We start from the raw sequence: 25741 nt of genomic DNA, 5'->3' as shown, positions 1-25741 counted from the left end.
GGGTGAGTGGCATCGAGAAGGGACAGCAGGGGCCGGCCCTGTGGCTTAGCGGTTAAGTGGGCACGCTCCGCTACTGGCGGCCCGGGTTTGGATCCCGGGCGCGCACCAACGCACCACTTGTCTGGCCATGCTGAGGCCGCGTCCCACATACAGCAACTAGAAGGATGTGCAACCACAACATACAACTATCTACTGGGGCTTTGGGGAAAAAAAAAGGGAGGAGGATTGACAACAGATGTTAGTTCAGAGCCAGTCTTCTTCAGCAAAAAGAGGAGGATTAGCATGGATGTTAGCTCAGGGCTGATCTTCCTCACAAAAAAAAAAAAAAGAAGGGACAGTGGAGGCGATGCTGTGAGGGTCCATCTGACCCCAGGACCGGCAGCAGTTGGTCGGGAGTTATGGTTTGCCGCTAACCTCCCTCTTCTGATCCTCTCAGGAGGATCATTCCCAGGACTTGGAGGAGCTGCTAGCTAAAGGTGAGCAAAAGCATTTATATGTGCCCAGGACATGACAGATGGGCTGTGGTGTCCACATGAGGTGCTGCTCAGAGCCCCTTCAGGAGAGATCACTGCTGCACTGCAAGGATGGAGGCTGGCTGAAGGCACCCTGTGGCAGCGCCCCCAAGATGGAGCACATGGAGAGATTTGGGGAGGAGGGTGCTGGTCTGGCCTTTCTGCCCTGCAGGCTCTGGGTAGTCACGGCTCCCACCTCCCTGCTGAAAAAACAAGGCTCCTCAGAGGGTCTCCTGCCCCATTCTGCTTCCTCCTCCTGATCTTTCTCAGGCAGCAGCCCCACACCCCTCTTGCTCTCCTACCTGTCTCAGTGGCTACTTCCCAGAGGACCCAACTGAGCAAGAAACACCGAAAATGCACCGGGAGCAGAAAAGGAGAAATAGGAGTGTTGTGTCTGCAGGAAAAATGAACTCTATGTGGTCAAATCCCATGGGGTCCATTTCCTACTTATCTTTCTGTGTGTCCCCCCCATTGCCCCAGGGGGCGCCACTGCCAGGACCCTCTGACCTGGGCCTGTGGGGGCTAGTTTTGTGTTAGGGCCACTCCTTGGCCTCCACCCCATATCCAGGTCTGGGTGGGGAGAAAAGTATAGTGGCTGGATGGGAGGGATGTGAGCTCCCAGGACACCAGGTGCCCCTCTGAGAAAGTCTGTGGGCTTCCCAGGGCCCCTCTGGGTCCTGTCCCATGGGAAGGGTGGTTTGCAGGATACTCTTATGATCCCAACGGTTCTGCTTCATCTTACCTGTGACCATCCTCCCCAGACACTAGGCCCTCCAGGGTCCAGGTCTCCCCTGCAGACCACTGCCCAGCACAAACCCCGCACCTGGACAGACTTCAGGCAGGGCCAAGTTTGTTGGGGAGTAGAGGGTGCTGGGGCAGGCGTTGGGCTTGGATTCCCAGACAGACAGAAGATACTCCATGCAGGGCCTCTGCTCCACCCCCACCAGGAAGACGGACTCCAAAAATAGGCTCCATGGAAGCCCAGGAGCTGGACACAGGGACCCCCAGCTCTGCCCATTTGTTCTACAGGTGGAGGGAAGCATCTTAGAGCAGATCTGTCTAGGATTGTCACCTGTCAGATCTTAGCATTCCCACCCCAAGTCTTAGCCCCTCGACCATTGAGGACCCTGCACCCTGGCCCTGGCCGGCCTGCAGTCCCTTCTCCACACAGCCCCTGGGGCAGTCACATCAGAGAGACTTCCCTGTTGAGCAGCAGGTCAGCACTAGGTAGACAAAGGGTACAGGGCCCTGGAATCCCAGGACAGGGGTCTGGGGCCACAGAGGATTCCACCGGCTCCCTCCTCCCAGGTGATAGGCTTGATGGCTTTGCGCCATTATAGGGACAGTGCGATAAGGACCATCATCTTTATGGAAAGCCAGAAATACAAAGCCAAGGCTGACGAGGCCTGTGATGGCCTGGCTCCCGGGTGCCTCCACAACTGGCAGGTGGCTTGCACCTTGCGGGGACTCCCTACCTGGTATTTCCTTGTCAAGGAAGGAACATACAACGTGCCCAGGCCCCAGCAGTCTGCACATGGGTCCTGCTGTCCAGGAGAGGCCTGGGGATGCTGGCCGCCCCGTACCAGGTACCGTGGGCCTGGGACGTGGGACGGTGCACTGGCTTTGCATGGAAGGAACTCCCAGCATCCCACTGTCTCCAGGGAAGCTGGGCTGGGTTCCCCTCTCCCACCACGAGCGAGGAGACCCTGAATCCAGTTGGCTGACTGTCAGACCACTCACTGCAAAGCCCCAAGGTAATTTGGAAAAGTGTAGTGATGACATCAGAATTGTGAGCAAGGTCCCTCCTGAAGTGGCTCCCTCTCCAGGGACAGTGCCTGTGTCCAGCCAGGCCTAGGAGGAGGGGGCAGGAGCAGAGTTGCAGTCCAGCTGGAATAGCAGGGTCCTGCTGTCCCCATCCTGGTGGCCTGGAGAAGCTTGGACTCCCACCTGAACCCTCAAAGGCAGCCTCCCCCTCACTCCTGCCACCACCTCCAGCCAGTCGGGAACCAAGTGATCCCCACCTGCACACATGTCCCCATCTCATGGCTGGATCCAAACCTGTTATCTTCACACTCCCTCTCCCCAACCACTTGACCACCTTGAGCTTCCTGGCTGTCAGGCTTGCAGAAAGCCCCCATAGGACACTCAGGCAGAGCTGCAGCACCCACTCCTCCTCCCAGACCCTCATGTCTGTTGGATTGGGCCACCCACCAAGGAGAATCAGGACACTGTTGGGTCCACCCATCCTGCCTGCAATGGCTTGCCCATATCCTCCCCATTCCCAGCCCCCCCCCCGTGGGACCCCACAAATAGACAGGAACTGCTGAAGCTCTTGATGTGGAACCAGGAGAGTCTATCCAGGGCTAGGGGAGGATGGGGAGTGGGGGTGGCAGGAGGGGTAAGCAGCCCAGGCCCCACAGGCAGGGGTTCCATCCATGACCTGCAGGACAGAGACTCCCATGGTTCCCCCATCCTAGAAAGAAAGGAGGGTCAGTGAGTCCAGGACAGTGGACTGTGGGAGGAGGCAGATGTGGGGTTTTCAGGGGCTGCAGTGTGGGGGGCAGGTGTAGGGTTGCCAAGGGGGTCAGATGCAAAGTTCTTGGGGTGCTGTATGGGGGCAGGATCCCGCTTCCAGCAGATGCATGGGTGTGGTGGGGGAGAGGCCCTGGCCCATTCTTCCAAGTTACACAGACATTTAGAGAAAAGAAAGGAGTCCCTAAATGTCCCGGGAATGGTGCTTGGGAACAGACAACCCAAGTGAGGATCCAGTCCCAGAGAGCATCTCAGAGCAGAAAAATCAGACACAGGTCCCTCCTGTCTGCAGCTTGGGGGCCCCCGATGGCTCTTGATGTCCCATTGAACCCAGGACTCTTGTTTGCTTCAAGTGTTGCTTACTCTAATCACTTTCAGGAATGCAGATTTCTGTAGAAACCAAGGAAAATTCAATAATGAGAAGATGCCCTGTACAAGGTCCCAGACTCCATCACTGCCGCAGCTCTGACACCAATAACAAAGACCCAGAGCAGGGACCTTGCATCTCTGCAACACGTCAGTGCTGAAGTCTCTTTCATGGAGGGACAGGGGAGGAGATTGGAGGGTCATGGGGGACACAGAGGGACATGAGGGACACAATGGGACATGAGGAACCTGGAGGAAACACAAGGAGGCACACTGGGGACAGAAGGGGATGCAAAGTCATCACAGGGAACATGGGCAGAGTCGTCCTCTTACCCATCTGGAGAAGCATGAAGATGATCTCCTGTGGCAATCCCTGTGCTGTGTGAGTTTCTCCAATGGTTTGGGGCTTCCAGGTTTATGTCGGGATTTCCACCTGCAGGTAGAGTGACCAGGTGAGCCTGAATCTCAGGAAGCAGACTCCAGGAGGAGACGGCACCTCCCAGCACTTGGGGGTCTTTGCCCTGGAGCTGCAGAGGCCAGGAGTGGAGGGCTCAGCCTGAAATAATCAACAACTACTGCCAAGTGGCAGGGTACAAAATCAACTTACAGAAATCAGTTGCATTTCTATAGACCAACAATGAACTAACAGTAAGAGAACTCAAGAAGACAATCCCATTTACAATTGCAACAAAAAGAATAAAATATCTAGGAATAAATTTAACCAAGGAGGTGAAAGACTTATACAATGAAAACGATAAGACATTACTGAAAGAAATCGATGATGACATAAAGAAATGGAAAGATATTCCTTGCACATGGATTGGAAGAATAAACATAGTTAAAATGTCCATACTGGGGCTTGCCTGGTGGCGTAGCAGTTAAGTGCACGTGCTCTGATGCAGCAGCCAGGGGTTTGGATCCTGGGCATGCACCGATGCACCACTTGTCAAACCATGCTGTGGCGGCGTCCCATATAAAGTGGAGGAAGATGGGAAGGGATGTTAGCCCAGGGCCAGTCTTCCTCAGCAAAAAGAGGAGGATTGGCAGATGTTAGCTCAGAGCTGATCTTCCTCACAATAAATAAATAAATAAAATAAAATGTCAATACTACCTAAAGCAATCTACAGATTCAATGCAATCCCAATCAGAATCCTAATGACATTCTTCACAGAAATAGAACAAAGAATCCTAAAATTTATATGGGGCAGCAAAAGACCCTGAATAGCTAAAGCAATCCTGAGAAAAATGAACAAAGCTAGAAGCATCACAATCCCTGACTTCAAAATATACTACAGAGCTATAATAATCGAAACAGCATAGTACGAGTACAAAAACACACACAGATCAATGGAACAGAATTGAAAGCCCAGAAATAAAACTGCACATCTAGGGGCAGCTAATCTTCGACAAAGTAACTAAGAACATACAGTGGAGACAGGAAAGTCTCTTCAATAAATGGTGCTGGGAAAACTGGACAGTCATGTGCAAAAGAAAGAATGTAGACCATCTTCTTTCACCATACACAAAAATTAACTCAAAATGGATCAAAGACCTGAAGGTGAAACTGAAACTATAAAACTCCTGGAGGAAAATATAAGTAGTACACTATTCGTCATCAGCCATAAAGGGATCCTTTCGAATTACATGTCTACTCGGAGAAGGGAAACAAAAGAAAAAATAAACAAGTGGGACTTCATCAGACGAAAGAGCTTCTGCAAGGCAAATGAAACCAGGATCAAAAGGAATAGACAACCCACCAGCTGCCAAAAAATATTTGCAAACCACATATCCAACAAGGGATTAATCTCCATAATATACAAAGAATTCATGTAACTGAACAACAACAGAAAAAACAACCCGATCAAAAAATGGGCAGAGGAAATGAGCAGACGCTTCTCCAAAGAAGATATACAGGTGGCCAACAGGCATGTGAAAATATGCTCAACATCACTAATCATCAGGGAAATGCAAATCAAAACCACACTAAGATATCACCTTACACCTGTGAGAATGGCTATAATCACCAAGACAAAAAACAACAAATGCTGGAGAGGCTGTGGAGAAATGGGAGCCCTAATTCACTGCTGGTGGGAATGCAAACTGGCACAGCCTTTATGGAAAACAGTATGGAGATTCCTCAAAAAGTTAAAAATAGACATACCTTATAATCTAGCTACCCCACTTCTGGGTGTTTATCCAAAGAACTTAAAATCCACAATCCAAGGAGAAGTCAAGATGGTGGCATAGTCAGACTCTGAACTCGCCTCCTCCCGTGGACACAGCCAATTTACAACTATTTGTGGAAAAATTACCCCTGAGAGAGAACTGAACACTGGATAAGAGGAACTCCTGCAACAAACGACAATCCTAATTGAGGTGGAAGATACAGAAATTCCCTTCTGGAGAGACAATGCCACCTTCATAAGCCACCAGCTTCATGGCCGTCCAGGAGCAGCCCAAAGGTACACAGCCCTCCCTGGAGGAGTGGAGCCCTGAGCTGGGGAGTGCTCCCGCTATAGGCATTTTTTGGACCCAGCACAATCGAGACAAGTGGCATAATATCTGACTTTGCTACTAAAACTTTGGGGAGTACCCCCAGGAAAGCTGGTTCACAAAGAAATTTAAACCGGCTCTTAAAGGGCCCAGACACAAATTCACTCATTTCAGAAAGCAACCTAAAATCACCAGAAAGAAAGGTGCACAGTGCTTTGGTGAAAAGAGACTCACCTGATAAGCTCTGAGTGCATCTCGGTGAATGGTGAGACCTCTCCAGGGACTGGGACATTGGCGGTGGCCATTGTTGTGGCCTGGTGTAGGCGTGCTGACATAGACGCTGGCAGATGCCATTGGAGTTCTCCCTGGGGCCTGATAGCCCAGGGTCTGCCCCATTCCACTAGAGCACCAATTTAAGCCAGCACAGCAAGGGCAGGCAGCCCACCCCAGGGACTAGCCCCACCCAACAACAAGCCCTCGGGAAACTTGTGGGCCTGCTAAGTGAGCTGCCTGGATTCACTGCAGCTTGGTGAGTGGGTCCACCTCTGTGGGGCACGGCATGTGCAAGGAGCTGGTGGAGAGTATGGGGCGGTGGTGGAGTGTGTGGGGGTCCCACCTTGGAGAGACTGGGTCCACTTCAGGAAGTTGGGGCGCACACACAGGGCAGGACTGTGTTGACTGTGTGTGTGGACCTGTAGGCAGTGGAGCTTGTCAGCTGCAGAAGACTTGTGATTCTCAAAGACCCACATGGGGGTTTGCCCCACCTTCCAACGCCTTAAACAATTAAACAGAACTGCTGGGTCATAGAAAATGCTCACTTAACAATTTTTAATAGATATTTTCAGTGTGTTCTCCAAAAGTTGTGCTTCAGTAGTGTATGAGTGGATTCATTTTTCCGTGTACCCAACAACTGAAACAAACTATTTAAATGCTTATCAATCTGATACCTAAAGCATACCTCTTTGTTGATTTACTTTGTATTTCTGTCATCTCTAGGAAGGTTGAACACTTTATGGTTGCTGGCATTTCATATTTCCTCCACTGAGAATTGTTTGGCTATTCGTATCCTTGGCCACATTTCTACTGGGTGGTTTGTCTCTTATTTATTTATAGGAGTATTTGATACATTCTGCATAGAAACCCTTGGTTATGTGTTGAAATATTTTCTCCTGTCTTTTTACTTAATTTATGGCACGCTTTGTCTAACAAAGCTGTATTTTGATATCATTAGTTTTATTAATCTTATCCATTAGAACTTTTGCTTTCTGAGTCTTTTGTGTATGGGTGTGTGTGAGGAAGATGGGCCCTCGCACTTAACCGCTTGCGCCATCGGGCCGGCCCCTGCTTTCTGAGTCCTGTTTAGGAAGACTGGCTATTATCCAAGATATAAAGATGTTCTATAAAATTGGTAAAACACTTAATACTTTTTTTTTTTTTTTGGTGAGGAAGATTGGCCCTGAGCTAACAGCTGTGCCAATCCTCCTCTATTTTGTATGTGGGATGCCACCACAGCAGGGCTTAATGAGCAGTGTGTAGGTCCACATCTACGATCTGAACCCATGAACCCTGGGCCGCCAAAGTGGAGCACATGAATTTAACCACTATGCCACTGGACCAGCCTCTAATACTTTTATTTTCTATATTTAGATTTTGAGTTTATTTTTATGAGTGGTATGAGACCAGATTGTATATTTATTGATATTTTGTCAAACGAATATCTAATTGTCCTAAAATAATTTATTGGCCATTACAGACTTTATCTGAAGATTGAAATGCCATTTATAACATATTCCTGGAAGCTGTTTCTTCTGATCAGGTGACAAGTTTCAACTGCTACAGCTTTATAATATGCTCTGAATTTTATTCAATCATGTCTCTCCTCTTTGTTCTTTTACAAAATTGCCTTTGCTATTCATAACATTTACTTCTATATAAATTTTAAAATCATCTTGTCAAGTTGCATGAAAAGTCCCACTGGGATTTTTATTGGAATTGCATTAAATTCATGAGCTAATTGAGAGATCTTAACTAGAGAAAAGGCATTTACCATCTCGAGTGTTGCCATATCTCATGAATGGGGCATTCGCTGTATCACCCTGCGTTTCACGCGCCTACTTAAGTGAACACTGCCCTCTGCTTGTAGAGAAATCTTCTCTCAGTTTCCGAGAACAGCATCTTACAAATTTTTAAGACAGTAGTCTCCAAATTATTTTGATTACACATCTCTACTGGTATAATTTGCGAGCATGAAAAAATATATACAAATTCTTTGCACACAGTATTATACTAATATGTACTTTATAAAATACACAAAATATATTTAAATAATGAGATAAAGGTTAACTAAACAATATTTTTTAAACAAATGTCTTATTTTGTTTTCTAAACTGTTTGCTTTCATTAAAAATAGTAATGGTGGGGCCAGCCCAGTGGTGTAGTGATTAAGTTCACGGGCACCCCCTTTGGCAGCCCAGGGTTCATGGGTTCAGATCCCAGGCGCAGAGCTACACACCGCTCATCAAGCCACACTGTGGAGGTGTCTCACATACAAAATAGAGGAAGATGGGCACAGATGTTAGCTCAGGGCCAATCTTCCTCACCAAAAAAAAAGAGTGATAGGAAAATAGCAGTAGTAAGATGATTTTAATGAGAACAACGTGACCATATATGCTTAATTTAAAATAGTTTTCACATTTCGTGATAGAGAAATGTGAAAGGCTGACTTTTTAATCCATATGGGTGTATAGTTTTTGCATAATAAACTTCATTCATTTAAACTGTACAGTTCAATGAATTTTGAAAAATGTACTCAACTGTATGAGCACCACCATAATCGAGATACAGCAACATTCCATCCACCTCAAAAACATCCTCATGTTCTTTGTAGTCAATTCCTTTCTCCACCCCTAGTGCTAGGAAATTGATATGTTTTCTGACACTATGAAATAGTTCGCACTTTCTAGAATAATATGTATATACAATCATAAAGTACAGACTCATTTATGTCTGGCTTTGTTGACTGAGCATGATGAATTTGGAGATTACATGTACCATGATTCATTTTTGTTGTTGTTGCTGAGTACCATTGCATCATATGGACGTACCACCATTTGTTTATTGATTCACTTGCTGATTGACATTTGCCTTGTGTCCTGCATTCGGATATTATGAATAAAGCTGCTACAAATATTCATGCACAACTCTGTGTATTGACATTTATTGCTTTTATCTTAGGTAAATACCTGTGAGCAGGATGGCTGCATCATATAGTGGGAGGATTTTCAACTTTAAAAAAATGTATTGTGGTAAAATATACATAAAATTTATCATTTTAACAATTTTTAAATGTACAATTCAGTGTAATTAATTGCGTTCACAATGTTGTGCGACCATCACACTATTTACAAAACTTTTTCATGACCCCCAGAAGAAACTCTGTAACCATTAAGCAATGACTGCCCAGTCCCCTCCCCCCACCCCCACTAGCTGCAGGTAACCTCTAATCTACTGCCTGCCTCTATGAATTTATCTATTCTAAGTACCTCATATAAGTGAAATCATATAATATTTGTACGCTTGTGTCTGGCTTATTTACTTAGCATAATATCTTCAAGATTCATCCATGTTGGAGCATTTATCAGAACTCCACTCCTTTTTATGATGGAATAATATTACACCATATGCATATACCACATTTTGTTCATCCATTCATCTGTTCACGGACACTTGGGTTATTTCCACGTTTTGGTTATTGTAACTAATGCTGCAATGAGTATTCGTGTACCATATCTGTTTGAGTCTCTGCTTTCAATTGCTTTGGGTATATCCCTAGGAGTAGAATTGCTGGATCACGTAGTAACTCTATGTTTAGCTTTTTCAGGAACTGCCAAAATGTTCTCCACGGCAGCTGTACTACTTTACATTCCCACCACCAATGTACAAGGGTTCCAACATCTTCACATCCTCACCAGCATTTGTTATTTTCTATTTTTTTTAAATAATAACTGTCCTGATGGGTGTGAAGTAATATTTCATTGTGGCTTTGATTTGCACTTCCCTAATGACTAGCAATATTGAGCATCTTGTCATGTACCTATTGGCCATGTGTATGTCTTCCTTGGAGAAAGGGCTATTCAAGTCCTTTGTCCATTTTTGAATTGGGTTATGTGTTTTCGTTGTTGTTGAGTTGTAGGAGTTCTTAACATACTCTAGATATTAATCTATTATCAAATATATGATTTGCAAATATTTTCTTCCATTGCATGGGTAGCCTTTTAACTCCCTTAATAGTATCCTTTGATGCACAAAAGTTTTTAATTCCGATTAATTTCAATTTATCTATGCCAAATCCTACATTTTCTTCAAGAGTTTTATAGTGTTATCTCTATGTTTAGGTCTTTGATTCATTTTGAGTCAATTTTTGTAAATGTTGTAAGTTAACGGTCCAACTTGCTTCTTTTCCCTGTGGACATCCAGTTTTCCCAGCACCACTTGTTGAAAAGACTGTCCTTTCCCCATTGAATGGTCTTGGCACCCTTACCAAAAATAAACAAAAGGAGGGGCTGGCCTGGTGCCATAGTGGTTAAGTTCACGTGCTCCACTTCGGTGACCCAGGGTTCACAGGTGTAGATCCCGGGTGCAGACCGAGGCACCGCTTGTCAAGCCATGCCGTGGCAGATATCCCACATATAAAGTAGAGGAGGATGGGCATGGATGTTAGCCCAGGGCCAATCTTCCTTGGCAAAAAGAGGAGGATTGGCATCGGATGTTAGCTCAGGGCTGATCTTCCTCACAAGAGAAATAATAAAAATAAAATAAACAAAATTTTGTTTTGTTTTGAGGGAGTTCATTACGACTAGATCTGCCCTTCAAGTGAGTCCTGTAAGCTGAAATGAAAGAACATTTGACAGTAACTTGAAGCCATGCGGAGAAATAAAGATCTCAATAAAGGTAAAATACATGGGCAATTATAAAAGCTAGTATTATTGTAACAATGGTTTGTAATTGCACATTTTGTTTTCTAGATTTTTAAGAGACTAATATATTTAAAGAAAAAAACAATTATTAGTCTAAAAGCTAGTATTACTGTAACTTTGGTTTGTAACTCCATATCTTGTTTTTTACACAATTTAAGAGAGCAATGCATTTAAAAGAAACTAGATTGTGTTTTGGTGCACACCATGTATAAACATGTTATTTTTGTGGCATCAACAACCAAAAGGGCTGGGGACAGAACTGTAAAGGAGCAGAGTTTTTGTATGCTATTGAAGTTAAGCTGGTATAAATTCAATTACAGTGTTATAACTTTAGGATGTTAAATGTAATCACCATGGTAACCACACAGAAAATAGCTATAGAATATACACAAAAGGAAATGAGAAAGGAATTTAAACATTTCACTATAAAATATCAACTAAACACAACCAAAACTGTAATGCAGGAAATGAGGGACAAAAAAGCTCTAAGGCACATAAAAAACAACCAGCACAATGACAGAAGTAAGTTCCTCCTTACCAGTAACTACTTTAAACGTAAACAGATTAAACTCTCCAATCAAAAGACAGAGATTAGCAGAATGCATAGAAACACATGATCCAACTATGTGCTGTCTACAAGAGACTCACTTTAGATCCAAAGACACAAACAGATTGAAAGTTAAAGGATGGAGAAAGATATTCCATGCAAATAGTAACCAGAAGAGACCAGGAATAGCCATACTAATAGCAGACAAAACAGACTCTAAATTGAAAAAGATTCCAAGAGGCAAAGAAGAACATTATATATTAATAAAAGGTTCAAGACAGCAAGAAGATATAACAGTTATAAACATTTACACACCTAATGTCACACCAGCAAAATACATGAAGCGAAAACTGACAGAATTGCAGGGAGAAGTAGACAGTTCTACAATAATAGTTGGAGACTTCAATACCCACTCACAATAATGGATAGAACAACCAGACAGAAGATAAGTAAGGAAATCGACGACTTACCACAACAAACCAAGTAGATCTACCAGATGTTTACAGAAATAAGCCAATCATAAAAAGACAAATACTGTATGACTCCTCTTATATGAGGTAAAGAGGTACTTAGTCAAAATCACAAAGTAGAATGATGGTTGTCGGGGCTGGGGGGCAGGGGAGGGGAGTTAGGAGTTCTTGTTTAATGAGTACAGAGTTTCAGTTTTACAAGATGAAAAGGATTGTGGCGATGGATGGTGCTGGTTGCACAACATTACCAGGGTATTTAATACCACTGAACTGGACACTTAAAAATGGTTAAGATGGTAAATTTTATGTTATGTGTATTTTTCCACAATTTTTAAAAACTGAAAAAATTTTATTGAGAATTTTTACACCTATATTAATGAATGATATTGGTCTGTGCTTTTCCTTTCTTGGAATGCTTTTTCTGGTATTGGTATCATGACAATGCTGGCCTCACGGAATGAGTTAGAAAGTATTTCTTCCTCTTCAACTTCTGGGCACAGTTTGTATAGATTTCTTTTAGCCTTAAATGTTTGGTAGAAATCACCAGTTAAGCTATCTGGGCCTAGAATTTTCCTTGTGGGAAGGATTTTTTTTACTAAATTTCAATTTATTTAATGGATATAGGACTATTCACGTGATCTGCTTCTCTGGAGTGAGCTTTGGTAATTTGTGTCTTCCAAGGAATTTGTCCATTTCACTTAAACTGGCAAATTTAGTGCCAAAAACTTGCTCATAATTTTCCCTTATTATCATGTATTTTGCCTGTTTTTTAGTTGTTTCAGGTGAGAAGATAAATCCAATCCTTGTTACTTCATCTTGGCCAGAAGTGTAAGTCCGGACCTTTACTATTCCTCTGAGATGGAGAGATATTGGACAGCTTCGAGCAGAGTGAAATGAGTTACAAGTTACAGAATTCTTCTGGTTGCTATGTTAAGAATAGTCTGAGGAGAGGCAAGGGCAGAACTGGGAGACAAATTAGGAGTCTACTGCAAGAGACGATATTGGCTTGGACCAGTGTGGTGATGGTCAAACAGTGGCAGAACCTGGGTACAGTTAGAACTGACTGGGGTGTCTGAAGAATTAGTGTGGGGTGTGAGAGAAGTAAAGGATGCTTCAGATTTTTGGCCTGAGTAACTAGAAGAATGGAGTTTCATTAAATGAGAAAGGGAAGACTTCAGGAGGAACTGGGGAAAGGGGTGGGCCTTGTCCTGCTTAAGATGCCTGTTCTTCCTCCAAGTGAAGAACTCAAAGTAGGCAGTTGGTTATACAGATTACAGTTGTGAGTCATAACCATATCAGTGGTAGTTAAGTCCTGGGACTGGATGAGGTCATCTAAGCAGTGAGAGCAGACAGGAAAGAGATCCAAGCCTAAACCCTGAGTCACTAAATCATGTAAAGGTTGGGGAAAAAGGACCTACAACAGACTGAGGAGAACAACCAGAAAAGTAGGCAGAACAACAGTGTGGCGTCTGAGAAATCCAGAAGTGTTTCAAAAAGGGCAGAGTGACTGTTTATGTCAAATGCTGAGAGATCGGGTAGTTCACGGACTGAAAAAGACTATAGGATTTAGCAACGTGGAGGTCACTTGGGACCTTGGAATAAACAGTTCAAGTGTAGTGGAGTTAACTGGAGTGGGTTCAAGAGAGAATGAGAGGAGAGAAATTAGAGATAGTGAGCATACACAACTCTTCTTGATGTCAATCAGTTGTTCTTTGAAACCAATCAGAAGATGCTTATTTTGACATTGTAAACAAATGGTTCAAAACATTGAAAACTCCTCATATAAAAGATTTTAAAGCAGATTAGAAGGTTGTCAAGTATGAGAGTTTTATACTCTCATTGCTTTTGGCAACAAAACAGAGTCAATCTTCATTATTCACTAATTTTGCATTTGTGAATTCAGCTAGTCACTAAAATTAATAGGTAAATTCAAAACCAATACTCCCGGAGCTTTCCCCAGTAATTCCCAGACATGCACAGAGACGCAAGAAATTAGTTTCCTGAGGCCCACGTTCCCAGCTGAGGTAGAACAAGATGACTCTCTTGTTTCAGCTCTCACGTCAACAAATGTCCTTTTCCTGGTCTACTTAATGCTACATTTTTCACCTTTTGTGCTTTTTATTGGTGATTTTGCTGTTTAAAATGGCCCTCAAACATAATACTAAAGTGTTGTCTAGCTTTCCTAAGCACAAGAAGCCTGTGATGGGCCTTACATAGAAAAACCTTGTGTTAGATGAGCTTCCTTCAGGCCTCAGTTACAGGTAGTGCTGTTGGCTGGGAGTTCAACTAATAAATCAAAAATCTATATTAAATAAGGTGTCTTTAAAGAGACACACAAAAAACAAGGTCATGTATTCATAGATTCACAAACATGTCACAACCAGAGGCTGCAGAAACCTAACCTTGTCCTTCCCCAAGGAGCACTGGTTCAGTCTTGCTCATGCAGCATCAGCTAAGAATTTATAGAACATAACTCTTCTGACTAAGGACAATCAATTGTAATATAATGGAAATATCTTCAAACATCTTTTTAAAATGATGTCAAAAGAGCAAGTACTTTCTCAACTAATTGCTTGTTATCTTTATCTTGAAAAGACAGATTTTTTTAACAGCATCTGCTAGGAAGCATATCTTTGATAGCCACTTACAGGAAAAAAGGTCAGCAAATTTGGGACATTTGTCTTTTTGCAAAAGAAAAAGTGTATCAGAAGACATATATTAACTTCAAGACAGTAGTTACCTCTGGGGAAGAGAGGGGAATGAGTACCGTGCCTTCCATTGTGCCTATAGTATTTCCTCAAACATTAAGTCAATGAGGCACGCTATGTTAAATATGAGCAATGGGTAACCGGTTTCTACTATCCTGTTCTTCTTTTACATATTTAAAATAAATACGTAATTATAACTTAGAATAAATAACGCTATCGTAATCTTCTACTATTTGCTGGAGTGCCACCACCATCTGACGGACACCTCACGATTGGTTGCCGATGTCACTGACCCCATCCAAAGGTCAGGACACGCTGTTACAGTTTATAACAAATAACTCCATGGCTTTAAGGCAGATTCACCGGTCACTCGAGTTGTGACCTCACTGCTTTAAAGCTACAAGTTGCAATCATGCAGAAGTATCACATTAAGTAACAGCAAGTGAAGAGCGTCCACGTTTGTGGGCGGTGTCTGGGGTGAGCCAGACACGTGCCAGCCGCTCAGCAAAGACCGGAGACGGATAAGCATGTCTGGCCTTCTGCCGACCGTGGCTGCGAGTCTGCACACAAATCCAGTGTGCGGCTGAAGTGCGTTGCACAGCACCGGAAACGGCAACTCCCACTTGGGGCGCTGTGGACACACCAGTTGAGGCTGCCTTCCAGGAAGCCAAAAAAAAGGGAAAAGAAAGAAAGAAAAAGGAGGAATAGTGGAGAGCAGGGGCTCGGCCGCCGCCCACACGCCGCGACCCGCCTCTTCGCCGTCCCGGCCGCCGCCCTCGGCCCGGGCCGCTCCCGGGTGCCCAGCCCTCGGAGCCGCGGGCGGCCGGGCGCTGCCCGCCGGCGGGGACCTCAGGTGCGTATCCGCCCCCCGCCGCCGCCATTACGAGCGAGGGCTTTCCTGCGACTCTCGCCCGAGGGGCCTGGTCAGGCGGGCGCGTGGGAAGGCCGCCCGCCCAGGCGCGCGGCGGGAGGCGCCCCCTCCCCGCCGGCCCCGCGAAACCCCGCGCCCGGTTCCCCGGGAAGGGCCCAGGAGTGGGGGTGGGGCGGGGAAGCCCTGCCGCGGGGACAGCGGGGGCACGCACGGAGCGCGCACCCCGCGCCGCTCCGATTGGTTGGGCGGGGGCGGGGGGCGGGCGTCTGCAGGCTCTGGATCTCTGGGTGCCGCTGCGCGTGAGTTCACGCTCCGCCTGGCCTACGTGTGGCTCCCGCGCTGCGTGCGGACGTGCCTGATTGGTTAGGGGCGGGGGCGGGGCCGTCGCTGTTGCCTGGTAACTGCGCCCGGCTGTGTGGCGGAGGCGCCCCGACTGCGCCCGTCACGTCGCGCGTTGCCGAGTGGCGCCCGCCGGGGTTTAGTCGTCCGTTGTGTTGGCCGTGCGGCCGCTGGCGGCCTGTTTGTTGGCGGGAAGCCAACCCAGAGGCCAGAACAAGAGCCTGTCGCCCAGGACTGCAGTCCGTTGCGGTTATGGTTTAGAGATGAAGGGGCAGACAGGCCCGCGGGGCTGTATTCTCCGCCGTTTAGACCCCAGCTTTGTTGTTGTTTAATCACAGCTTTGAGATACGCCACGAAATTCACGCTTTAAAAGTGTGGAATTCAATGGCTATTTGTTTATTGCAACCATCACCGCTGTCTTAATTCCAGAAGATTTCATCATCCAAAGAGAAACCCCATAACCATTAGGCAGTCATTGCCCGCTTCGCGCCGCCCCCCGCCCGCCCCCCGGCAGCCCCTATTACACTTGGTCTCATGGCTCTGCCTATTCTGGACGTTTCCTGTAAGTGGAATCATCACAAGGAGTCGTTTGTGTCTGGCTTCTTTCATTCTTGTTTATGGCTGAATAATAATCCGTTGTATGGATATACCACCTTTTCATTTTCCAGCAGTTGAGGGATGTGTGGGTTTCCACTTTGGGGCTGTTATGAATAATGCTGCTATGACCATTCGTGTACACGTTTTTGTGTGGACTGTGTTTTCAACTCTTGGGTATATACCACAGAGTGGAACTGCTGGGCCAAACGTTGTGTATTAAGGGGGAAGAATTCACGTTTGAGTTTCATGGAAATAATGTGGAGTGAACAGATGTAGATTAAGATTGGATATTGGCAGACTGAATATCGCTTCGGGCTGCAATTGAAGAATTGAGCAGCCTTTTCTCCTCTTTTCTTCCGCTCGGAGAGGAAGGTCTGGTCTGTGCGTCTGGCCGCCTCGCCTTCAGTGGACAGAGGGCTTGGCGCCCAGCTGTGGGGAGTGTCAGTCTGCAGTGCTGATAGGAGGGGTCGTGGTTAGCCTCCAGCAGCCTTGACGTTTGCTGCCAGGAGCTCCGCGTCTGGCTGAAGGTGTGGGCAGTCTCTTCCCTCCTTCCCGGGCTGCAGAGCTTGGAAGTGACGTCACAGGCCTTCACTCTCTCACCCCCTAGTTGTTGACTGTGTTCCCACGTGGCCTGGACCGTTTCATTTCACTTTTATTTCCTGCTATTCGGCCCTGTCTATGCAGGTCTGTCTCACTTGAGAGCGCAGATGGTGGATGTTCTTCACCTTGGATTCCACCCTACCCTTCCTGCCAGCAGAGTATGTCTTCACACAGCGGGTACTCAATACATTTTTGGTGGTTGTGTGTTTTTTAACTTTTATTAATTTTTTTGGCTAAGCTAAAGTTCTGTTAATCATTTTTTGACATTGAAAATACATATTATTTCTAGTTCTCCTCCATAATCCTTGGTCATTCCAGAATAGAATACTTTGTTGTCTTGAAATTTGTTGTTATTCTTTTTTTCTTTTTTTTGTGAGGAAGATCAGCCCTGAGCTAACATCTGCCAATCCTCTTCTTTTTGCTGAGGAAGACTGGCCCTGGGCTAACATCCGTGCCCATCTTCCTCTACTTTATATGGGACGCCGCCACGGCATGGCCTGACAAGCAGTGCGTCGGTGCGCGCCTGGGATCCGAACTGTTGAACCCCGGGCCGCCGCAGCAGAGTGCGTGCACCTAACCGCTTGTGCCACTGGGCGGGCCCGTTGTTATTCTTTTTAAAAAATTTTTTTCCAGTTTTTTTGAGATATAATTGATATACAACGTTGTATTAGTTTTACGTGTACAACATAGTGATTTGATATGTGTATTTACTGTGAAATGATTGCCACAATAAATTTATTCAACATTCATCACCTCATGTAGTTACAGTTTTTTTTCTTGTGATCAGAACTTTTAAGATCTACTCTCTCAGCAGCTTTCAAATATACAATACAGTATTGTTAACTCTAGTCACCATGCTGTACGTTACACCCCCAGGACTATTTATTTTATAACTGGAAGTGTGTACCTTTTGACCCTCTCGATACATTTCTGTTGAATGGTGAATAGGTGCACGTGAGTCTGTAGTTTTCATTTACTGTAAGCCTGGGCTGAGTTGTGGAGAAGGTAGCACCTCAGGAACTTGTCAATTAAAATTAAAGCCTCAGAGCCTTGAAAAATTAACCTTTGGAAAGGAAAACCTAGAAATAGTTTAAAAAATCAACCAGACCTCTATTTCAAGATTTCAGAGGTTTGATAAATGGAGCGGATAACAGTCCAAATGATGAAAATTCTAAGCAATGGAAATGAATTCTGTGTCACAGATGGACAAACTTTTTCTGTAAAGGGCCAGATAATAAATATTTTCAGCTTCGGGGACATGTGGTCTCTGTCACATACATACAACCCTGCCTTTGTAGGAAAGCAGCCGTAGACAAGATGTAAGGAAATGAGTGTGGCTGTGTTTCAATAAAACTTTCTTTATAAAAATAGAGGTGGCCGGCCGGATTTGACCCACAGACGGCCTCTGTTCTAGATGTTTGCCTTTCATTAGTAAAATATTACATTGGTAAGGAGAGAAAGTCCTCAAGGATTGCTAGGAAAACTATGTGAGATTTGAGATTTTTTTTAGTTTACATCTCCAGTTTTAAAAAAACAAAAAGTTAAGTACTGTTTCAAATCTGTGATCTAAACGAATGTGGCTTGTGCTTTAGACTTGAAGAGAAAAGAAGTTAATCCCCATAGAGGTTTGGGGATTGACAAACTCTCATTGTCAAGGATTTTTAGCTTTATTAGAATGCAGTGATTTTTTGTCAAGGAAATGTTCTCTGGGTGAGAAACTCCATGTTAACTTATAATCATGTGTCATTATTTTTGATGTTCTGTTAATGCGTGGTGTGTTCTAAATCATAAAATATAAAAGAAAAGATTCCTGCCTCCATTTGTTATTAAATAAAAGATGTAAGCATGGCAACAGTTATGAAACACTCATCTTTTTATTATTGCTGGTAGCACAGTTGATACCTACTGAGAATATCTTTTTTGAGTTCCCCCTGGTTTCATTCTGCCTATTATTTTATTCTCTGTTACAATCCAGAGTTTTCATATCACAGTCCTCTTAGGGATTACTGTGGCATGATTAGCAGAAATGATATCTTTACCACTGGCACTAACAGATGTTAATCAAGCAATTTACTTTCTTGTTTTAGGGGAAGGCTTTGTGGAAACTTTCAGTGTGGAAAGAGTTGTGCAAAATAATAGATACAATGGAGTCATAGCATACATACATTTACCTTATGAGAGTTTAACCATGGTTGATCTACAAAAAAGAAATGAGAAAAATAGCTGTTTAAATATTGTAGGCACTTTCTGCCATCCCAATGTTGGAGCATCTGACTCAGCAGCAAGTGTGAGATGAGAGTCTGGAGTGTGCCTGTCTCTTAGGTGGTCTCAGTCCTCTGGGGCCTCTCAGTGTGAGCATCTCACAGCACCATGTGTGATTGTAGTGTTTAAAGATACATATTTTTCATACATCATGGCCCATAACCTACTTCATTGGATGACTAATGGAAGAAATAACGATCTATGTCAACACTGCAGGAAGAACTGCCTTGCAGGACTTAGCAAGAAGTCGCAATTAGAGGTATGAGTCCAGTGTTCATGTCATCAACGTGAGAGTCATGAAATTGGGGCAGTGAGTGCTCTGGGAACTGCTGGGTGACTAGCCAAGTACGTGATAAGACTGTAGAGAGACTGAAAAGTATTCAAGTTAGGGTTGGAAGACATGAACTCTAAGAATATATCTATCAATGGCAGAATTCTAAGATTAAAGGGAGATGCCCCCCCACGGAAGAGGGATGGCCTCTGACAGAAAAGTCAAAGGCAGCCAAGGGTGGCTAACAGATTTCAGAACTACTTATCTGAAAAAATGTGCAGTGTTGGCAAAGTTGCATCTGCTGATAAAGAGCTAGAAAAGCCTCTTCCTAAACAAGTAAAGAAATCGTAGAAGAAAAATGTTCTCTCTGGGACAGATAGTTACTGCTTCCTCAGATTATTTTGACCATGCTTGAATTTGCCTTTGGGCATACCTACTTCATTTTGTAAACCGGGACTGTGCTGTATGAGAAGTTGTCTTTTTAAAAAAAAAAAAAAAAAAAAAACAACAGGGGCCGGCCCAGTGGCTTAGTGGTTAAGTGCGTGCACTACGATGCTGGCGGCCTGGGTTCGGATCTCAGGCGTGCACCCACGTACCTCTTGTCAGGCCATGCTGTGGTAGCGTCCCACATAAAGTGGAGGAAGATTGGCATGGATGTTAGCTCAGGGCCAGTCTTCCTCAGCAAAAAGAGGAGGATTGGCATGGATGTTAGCTCAGGGCTGATCTTCCTCACAAAAAAAAAAAAAATAGAAAATAAAAATAAAAAATAGAAAGAAAAAAAACAGCGTTTAAATTAGTTTACTCTGAAAGATAGTGGTCAAGAATATCCGTTTCTTAGTCACAACTTTATAAATAGTAATAATGTATTAAACAACTTTGGTTTATGTTTATCTTTAGAACAGTGCAAATTTACCCATGTTAATCCTTTTTAAAAATTTTTGGGGGCTGGCTCCATGGCATAGTGGTTCGCTTCGGTGCACTCCACTTCAGCAGCCCGAGTTGGCAGGTTCGGATCCTAGGCACGGACCTACACCATTTATGAGCCACACTGTGGCAGCAACCCACATATAAAAAAGTAGAGGAAGAGTGACACAGATGTTAGCTCAGGGCTAATCTTCCTCAAAAAAAAAAAATGAGGAACATTGGCAACAGATGTTGGCTCAGGGCTAATCTTCCTTAGCAAACAAACAAACAAATATTTGCTTAATTTTAGATAAAAATTGAACACATGTTCAATATATTTAAAGGCTTGTTTAAAAATCTTTGCGAGGGGGCTGGCCCGGTGGTGCATGTGGTTAAGTGCGCGCACTCCGCTGCAGCGGCCCTGGGTTCACTGGTTCGGATCCCGGGCGCGCACCGATGCACTGCTTGTCAAGCCATGCTGTGGCGGCATCCCATATAAAGTAGAGGAAGATGAGCACGATGTTAGCTCAGGGCCAGTCTTCCTCAGAAAAAAGAGGAGAGTTGGCATCAGATGTTAGCTCAGGGCTGATCTTCCTCGCAAAAACAAGAAAAAACCTTTGTGAGATTTCTATAACTTCCAATGGGAAAAAACAATTTAACATTTCAACCAAGTAATGCAGTTGATTTCAAAAAATATAGACAAGAAATTGGAGTGAAAACTCTAGTTTTGCCAATAGATGTATTTTGCGTAAGATAAAAATCATTTCGGGCCGGCCCCGTGGCTTAGCGGTTAAGTGCGTGCGCTTCGCTGCCGGCGGCCCGGGTTCGGATCCCGGGTGCGCACTGAGGCACCACTCCTCCAGCCATGCTGAGGCCGCGTCCCACATACAGCAACTAGAAGGATGTGCAGCTATGACAGACAACTATGTACTGGGGCTTTGGGGGAAAAATAAATAAATAAAATCTTTAAAAAAAAAAAAAATAAATAAAAATCATTTCAAGTTGTGCCTTTCACATGAAATAATTTAATCTGAATTGTTGACAATACATTCTAGATACCCATTTGCCCAAAAAGAATTACATAACCCAAGTATTGACCATACAATTTTTAAAAACAGAAATGTACAAATAATTAACATAGAGTATGGTCAGTTTTTTTTAATAATTTTTAAAAATTTGAAAGAGTCTTGAACTTACGGAAAAATTGAAAATATTGTACAAGGAACTTTTGTTTTTTCTGAACCATTTGAGAGAAATTATCAGCCTGTGGCCTCAACACTCTCAAGCACTTTACAGTGTATATTTCCTATAAACAAGAATATCCTCCTACATAACAGCAATATTACAATCAAAATAAAATTAACCTAGGTACATTACAATCCTAAGACCTTATTAAGTTTTACCAGTTGTCCCAGTAATGTTCTCTATAGCAAAAGGGAAAATATTTGCAAACCACATATAAAGGACTTGTATCGAGAATATATAAAGAACTCTGTAAACTCAATAAGAAATAATCAAACAATCCAGTTTTAAAACAGACATAAGTCTGAACAGGCATTTCACCAAAGAAGATATCCGAATGGTAAATAAGCACGTGAAAAGCTGCCCAGCGTCATTAGTCATTAGGAAAATGCAAATTAAAACCAGAAAGTGATGTCACTAGCCACCTATTAGAATGGCTCACGTTTTTTTAAAGCTGACAACACTGTGTGTTAGCGAGGATGCAGAGCAGCTGGAATTCTCACGTCTTGGTGGTAGGAACATAAAATGGTACAGCCACTTTGGAAAATAGTTTGGTACTTTCTTATAAAGCTAAAAAAACACACTTAACGTATGACCCAGCAGTCATATATTATTACCTGAGAAAGGAAAACAGGTTGACACAAAAGCCTGTACATGAATGGTGGTAGTGGCTTTATTCACAAGACTCAAAAACTGCCAAAACTCAAATGATCTTTAACTGGCAAAAGGGTAAAAGAACTGTGTGACATTCCTACAATGGAATGCACAGTAATAAAAAGAATAAACTACTGATATACCCAACAACACAGTGCAGGATTCCATTTATTGACATTCTGGAACAGGCAACACTACAGGGACAGAAGACAGATCAGTCCTGGCCAGGGGTTAACGAGGGGTGTGGATTGACTACAAAGGGGTGTGGAGGGATTTTGAGGGTGATGGAATTGTTCTGTACCTTGGTTTTAGTGGTGGCTACATCACTTTATGTTTACTAAAATGTATAGAACTGTACACTAAAAAGGTGAACATTACTATGTATGAATTATACCTTAATTTGCAAAAATTTTAAATGATATGAACAGCTATTTCACCTTTAATAATCATAGAAATGAAACGTAATCCTAATAAGGGTCTAGTTTACATTAGTTAAAAGAATTTTTATACTAGACACTTTTTCCTTTACTTAGAGAACAGAGTGAATGTCTTAAGGACACAGAATGCCATGTCCTAGTAATTTGTTTCCATTTTACAAACCACCCACACATAAATGTTTCATAATCCGCCTTCCAGGCCCTTGAGAGGCAAGGGAGCTCTGTTGATAGTTGCTCACAAGGCAGGGTGAGCGAGCATGTCCTGGCTCAGGACTGTGGCCGCTCGAGCCGTGGGGCGGCCGCCCCGTAAGGTCCTTTCTCTAGGCACTGTGCTTTCTTTGTTTGCTTGTCCACTCCCCCACTGCCCCTGCTTGGCAGAGAATCCTCTGCACAGCCCTCAGCAGGCTTCCTCACCTCTGTGAGTACTTGCGTAGAACAGTGTGTCCCGTAGAGAGGGTGTGAGTATAAAACTGGATGACTGGGAAAGCATGGCTCCCTCGTTTGTGGTCGGTAAATGTTCATTTCCTTTTTCTCCATCCAACCTCTCTTTGGTTTCGTTTGATTTTTTTTTTTTTTTGGTGAAGAAGATTGGCCCTGAGCTAACATCTGTTGCCAATCCTCCTCTTTTTGCTGAGGAAGATTGTTGCTGAGCTAACATCTATGCCCTTCCTCTATTTTTTGTATGTGGGACACCACCGCAGCATGGCTTGATGAGCAGCGTGTAGGTCCATGCCCGGGATCTGAACCCATGAACCCTGGGCCACCGAAGCAGAGCATGTGAACTTCACCGCTATGCCACCGGGCCGGCCCCTTGTTTGATTTTTTTTTTTAACAGCTTTATTTGAGATAAAATTCACCTACCCTACAATTCACCCATTTAAAGTGTACAATTCAGTATTTTTTAGTATATTCACAGTCATGCAATCATCACCAGAGTCCATTTTAGAACATTTTCATCAACCCAAAAAGAAACCCAGTTCCCTTTAGCTACCCCACTGCCCAGCCCACGGCAACCACTAATCTACTTTATGTCTCTACAGATTTCCCTGTTCTGGACATGTCATATGGATGAACTCAGATAAGAGGTGGTTTCCTTGATTTTAAAATGAGAGGGCTCATAAAAGGTCAGGGGTGAAAGGAACCTTCATAGGAAGTGGTTGATTTAGTGTCTCTGTTCATAGAAGAAGAGCTTGGTACAGCCCACTGGGGTCACGGAGCTGGTTCGTGGTCTGGGGAACCCGCCACCGGGTTTTCCTGGCTGCGGGTTCTCTGGGGACCAGTGCCTCATGCCTCATGCTCCATAAGCTTGCGTCACCACCTGGCCTGGTGTGTCCTCTGGTGTTTGTCTTAATGCCACTGGGTGATGGCAGTTTCTTTCTGGGAAAGGGAGGAGAGAGAGGCAGCGGTTAGTGGTGGAGTGAGGGCTGCAGGGAATGTTCCACAAATAGTCTTGACTAAAGATTATCTATGGAAATGACCTCTTGAGACGGGCAAGGAACGGTTCAGTGATTTGTTAATGCAGATGCCCCATTTCTAGAGAGCAGGAAGCCCCAAAGAAAATGCATGCTTCCCCATCAAGTCTGACTGGACTTGGTCACCTCCAAGGTTCTTTCCATTGAAAAGTGCTATGATGCCTCCTCCTGAAAAGCCTGCTAATGAGATAGGATCTCTCATCACCTGTGGCATGTGAGCCGATGGTGTGGCATCGCTCCCATTTCTTAACACACGTTGAGAGTGAATCACGTCATAGCAGATTTATGCAGTTTAAGGTGAGAAGCAGAAATAGCAGTGGGCCGAAAATTGTCCTGGTGTATGACCTAGCTTTGCTTGGACAAACCACTGAGTTTGTAACATGAAAACACATCTACTCCTTTTTCTCTTACTGGAATATTAAAGGCAAAATAAGATTATGAATGAAAATTTTCTGAGCTTCTGAAATAATAAGGATAGAGCATAATCTAAGTGAATACTCTGGAGAGTGGAAAAATTACTTGTCTTTGCTGTTTCATACTCTTTGATACACATTTCCTTAGCCTAGTATACTAAATGATAATCGTGGAATCGGGAATGCTAGAGAAAAGACCTTCTACGACTTACACATTTTCTTGCTGGATGCTGCTTTTTCTGACTACAGCTCAGTTGTCGGAGTCTTCACTATGAAAACCAATATTTGCAACTTCTATTTGTTCTCAAATATGAGTGTGATAACAAGAAGAGTGTCAAAGGCTTCATTTTAAGATAATTATTTAAAAGCTTCCAGTTGAAGTGTGTGTATTTTCCTGTTCATGCCCAGCTCATGCCTGTTAATTAATATGCCTGGCATGAAGTCACATTCTCCTCTTACATTCTATTTCAGAGTGGGGAGGTAGATTTGTAAAGATATTTTTTTTTTAAAGATTTTATTTATTTATTTTTTCCCCCCAAAGCCCCAGTAGATTGTTGTCTGTCATAGCTGCACATCCTTCTAGTTGCTGTATGTGGGACGCGGCCTCAGCGTGGCCAGAGAAGCGGTGCATCAATGCGCGCCCGGGATCCGAACCCAGGCCACCAGCAGCGGAGCGTGAGCACTTAACCGCTAAGCCACGGGGCCGGCCCTGTAAAGATTTTTAACCAAAACACTTTGCATCCTAATGGCTCTGTAAGTCTAGTCGTGTTCTTTCTCAGGAAGATTATAAATCTAATTAAGGCATCCTGAAGCGTCTTCAGAGAATTTAGACAGACAGTTGCATTTTTTTAGAATTCCTTTTCAGCCTTCTATGTCTATCCAGAGTGGCTAGGGTATGATGTAGTCAAAAACACCACCAGACTGGGAATGCAAACTGGTGCAGCCTCTATGGAAAACAGTATGGAGGTTTCTCAAAAAGTTAAAAATAGAAATACCCTATGATCCAGCTATCCCACTACTGGGTATGCCACCCAGGGGCCCATCAACTGATGGTTAGATAAAGATGTGGTATATAT

General features: G+C 44.0%; 1 protein-coding gene across 5 annotated transcripts in view; it reads left to right on the top strand.

Moving 5' to 3' along the window:
- The first annotated feature begins 15138 nt into the window (after positions 1 to 15138).
- LOC101397468 (general transcription factor II-I repeat domain-containing protein 2) overlaps positions 15139 to 25741 on the top strand; it is a 57981-nt gene continuing 47378 nt past the window's right edge. For 3 of the 5 annotated variants that reach the window (XM_087417788.1, XM_087417787.1, XM_087417784.1), the window contains exons 1-2: positions 15139 to 15457; positions 17096 to 17188. In XM_087417788.1, coding sequence (XP_087273914.1) covers positions 17119 to 17188 — 70 coding nt within the window. In that variant the 5' untranslated portion in view covers positions 15139 to 15457; positions 17096 to 17118. Of the gene's footprint in view, positions 15458 to 17095; positions 17189 to 25741 lie in introns of those variants that run through there. The other 2 variants (XM_087417785.1, XM_087417786.1) reach the window with 2 other exon arrangements.

Source organism: Ceratotherium simum, chromosome 26, assembly GCF_057802395.1.
Source record: "Ceratotherium simum simum isolate JZ-2026a chromosome 26, ASM5780239v1, whole genome shotgun sequence".
NCBI lineage: Eukaryota > Metazoa > Chordata > Mammalia > Perissodactyla > Rhinocerotidae > Ceratotherium > Ceratotherium simum.
Note: the sequence above shows the minus strand (reverse complement) of the source record. Positions and strands in the feature narration are given on the sequence as shown.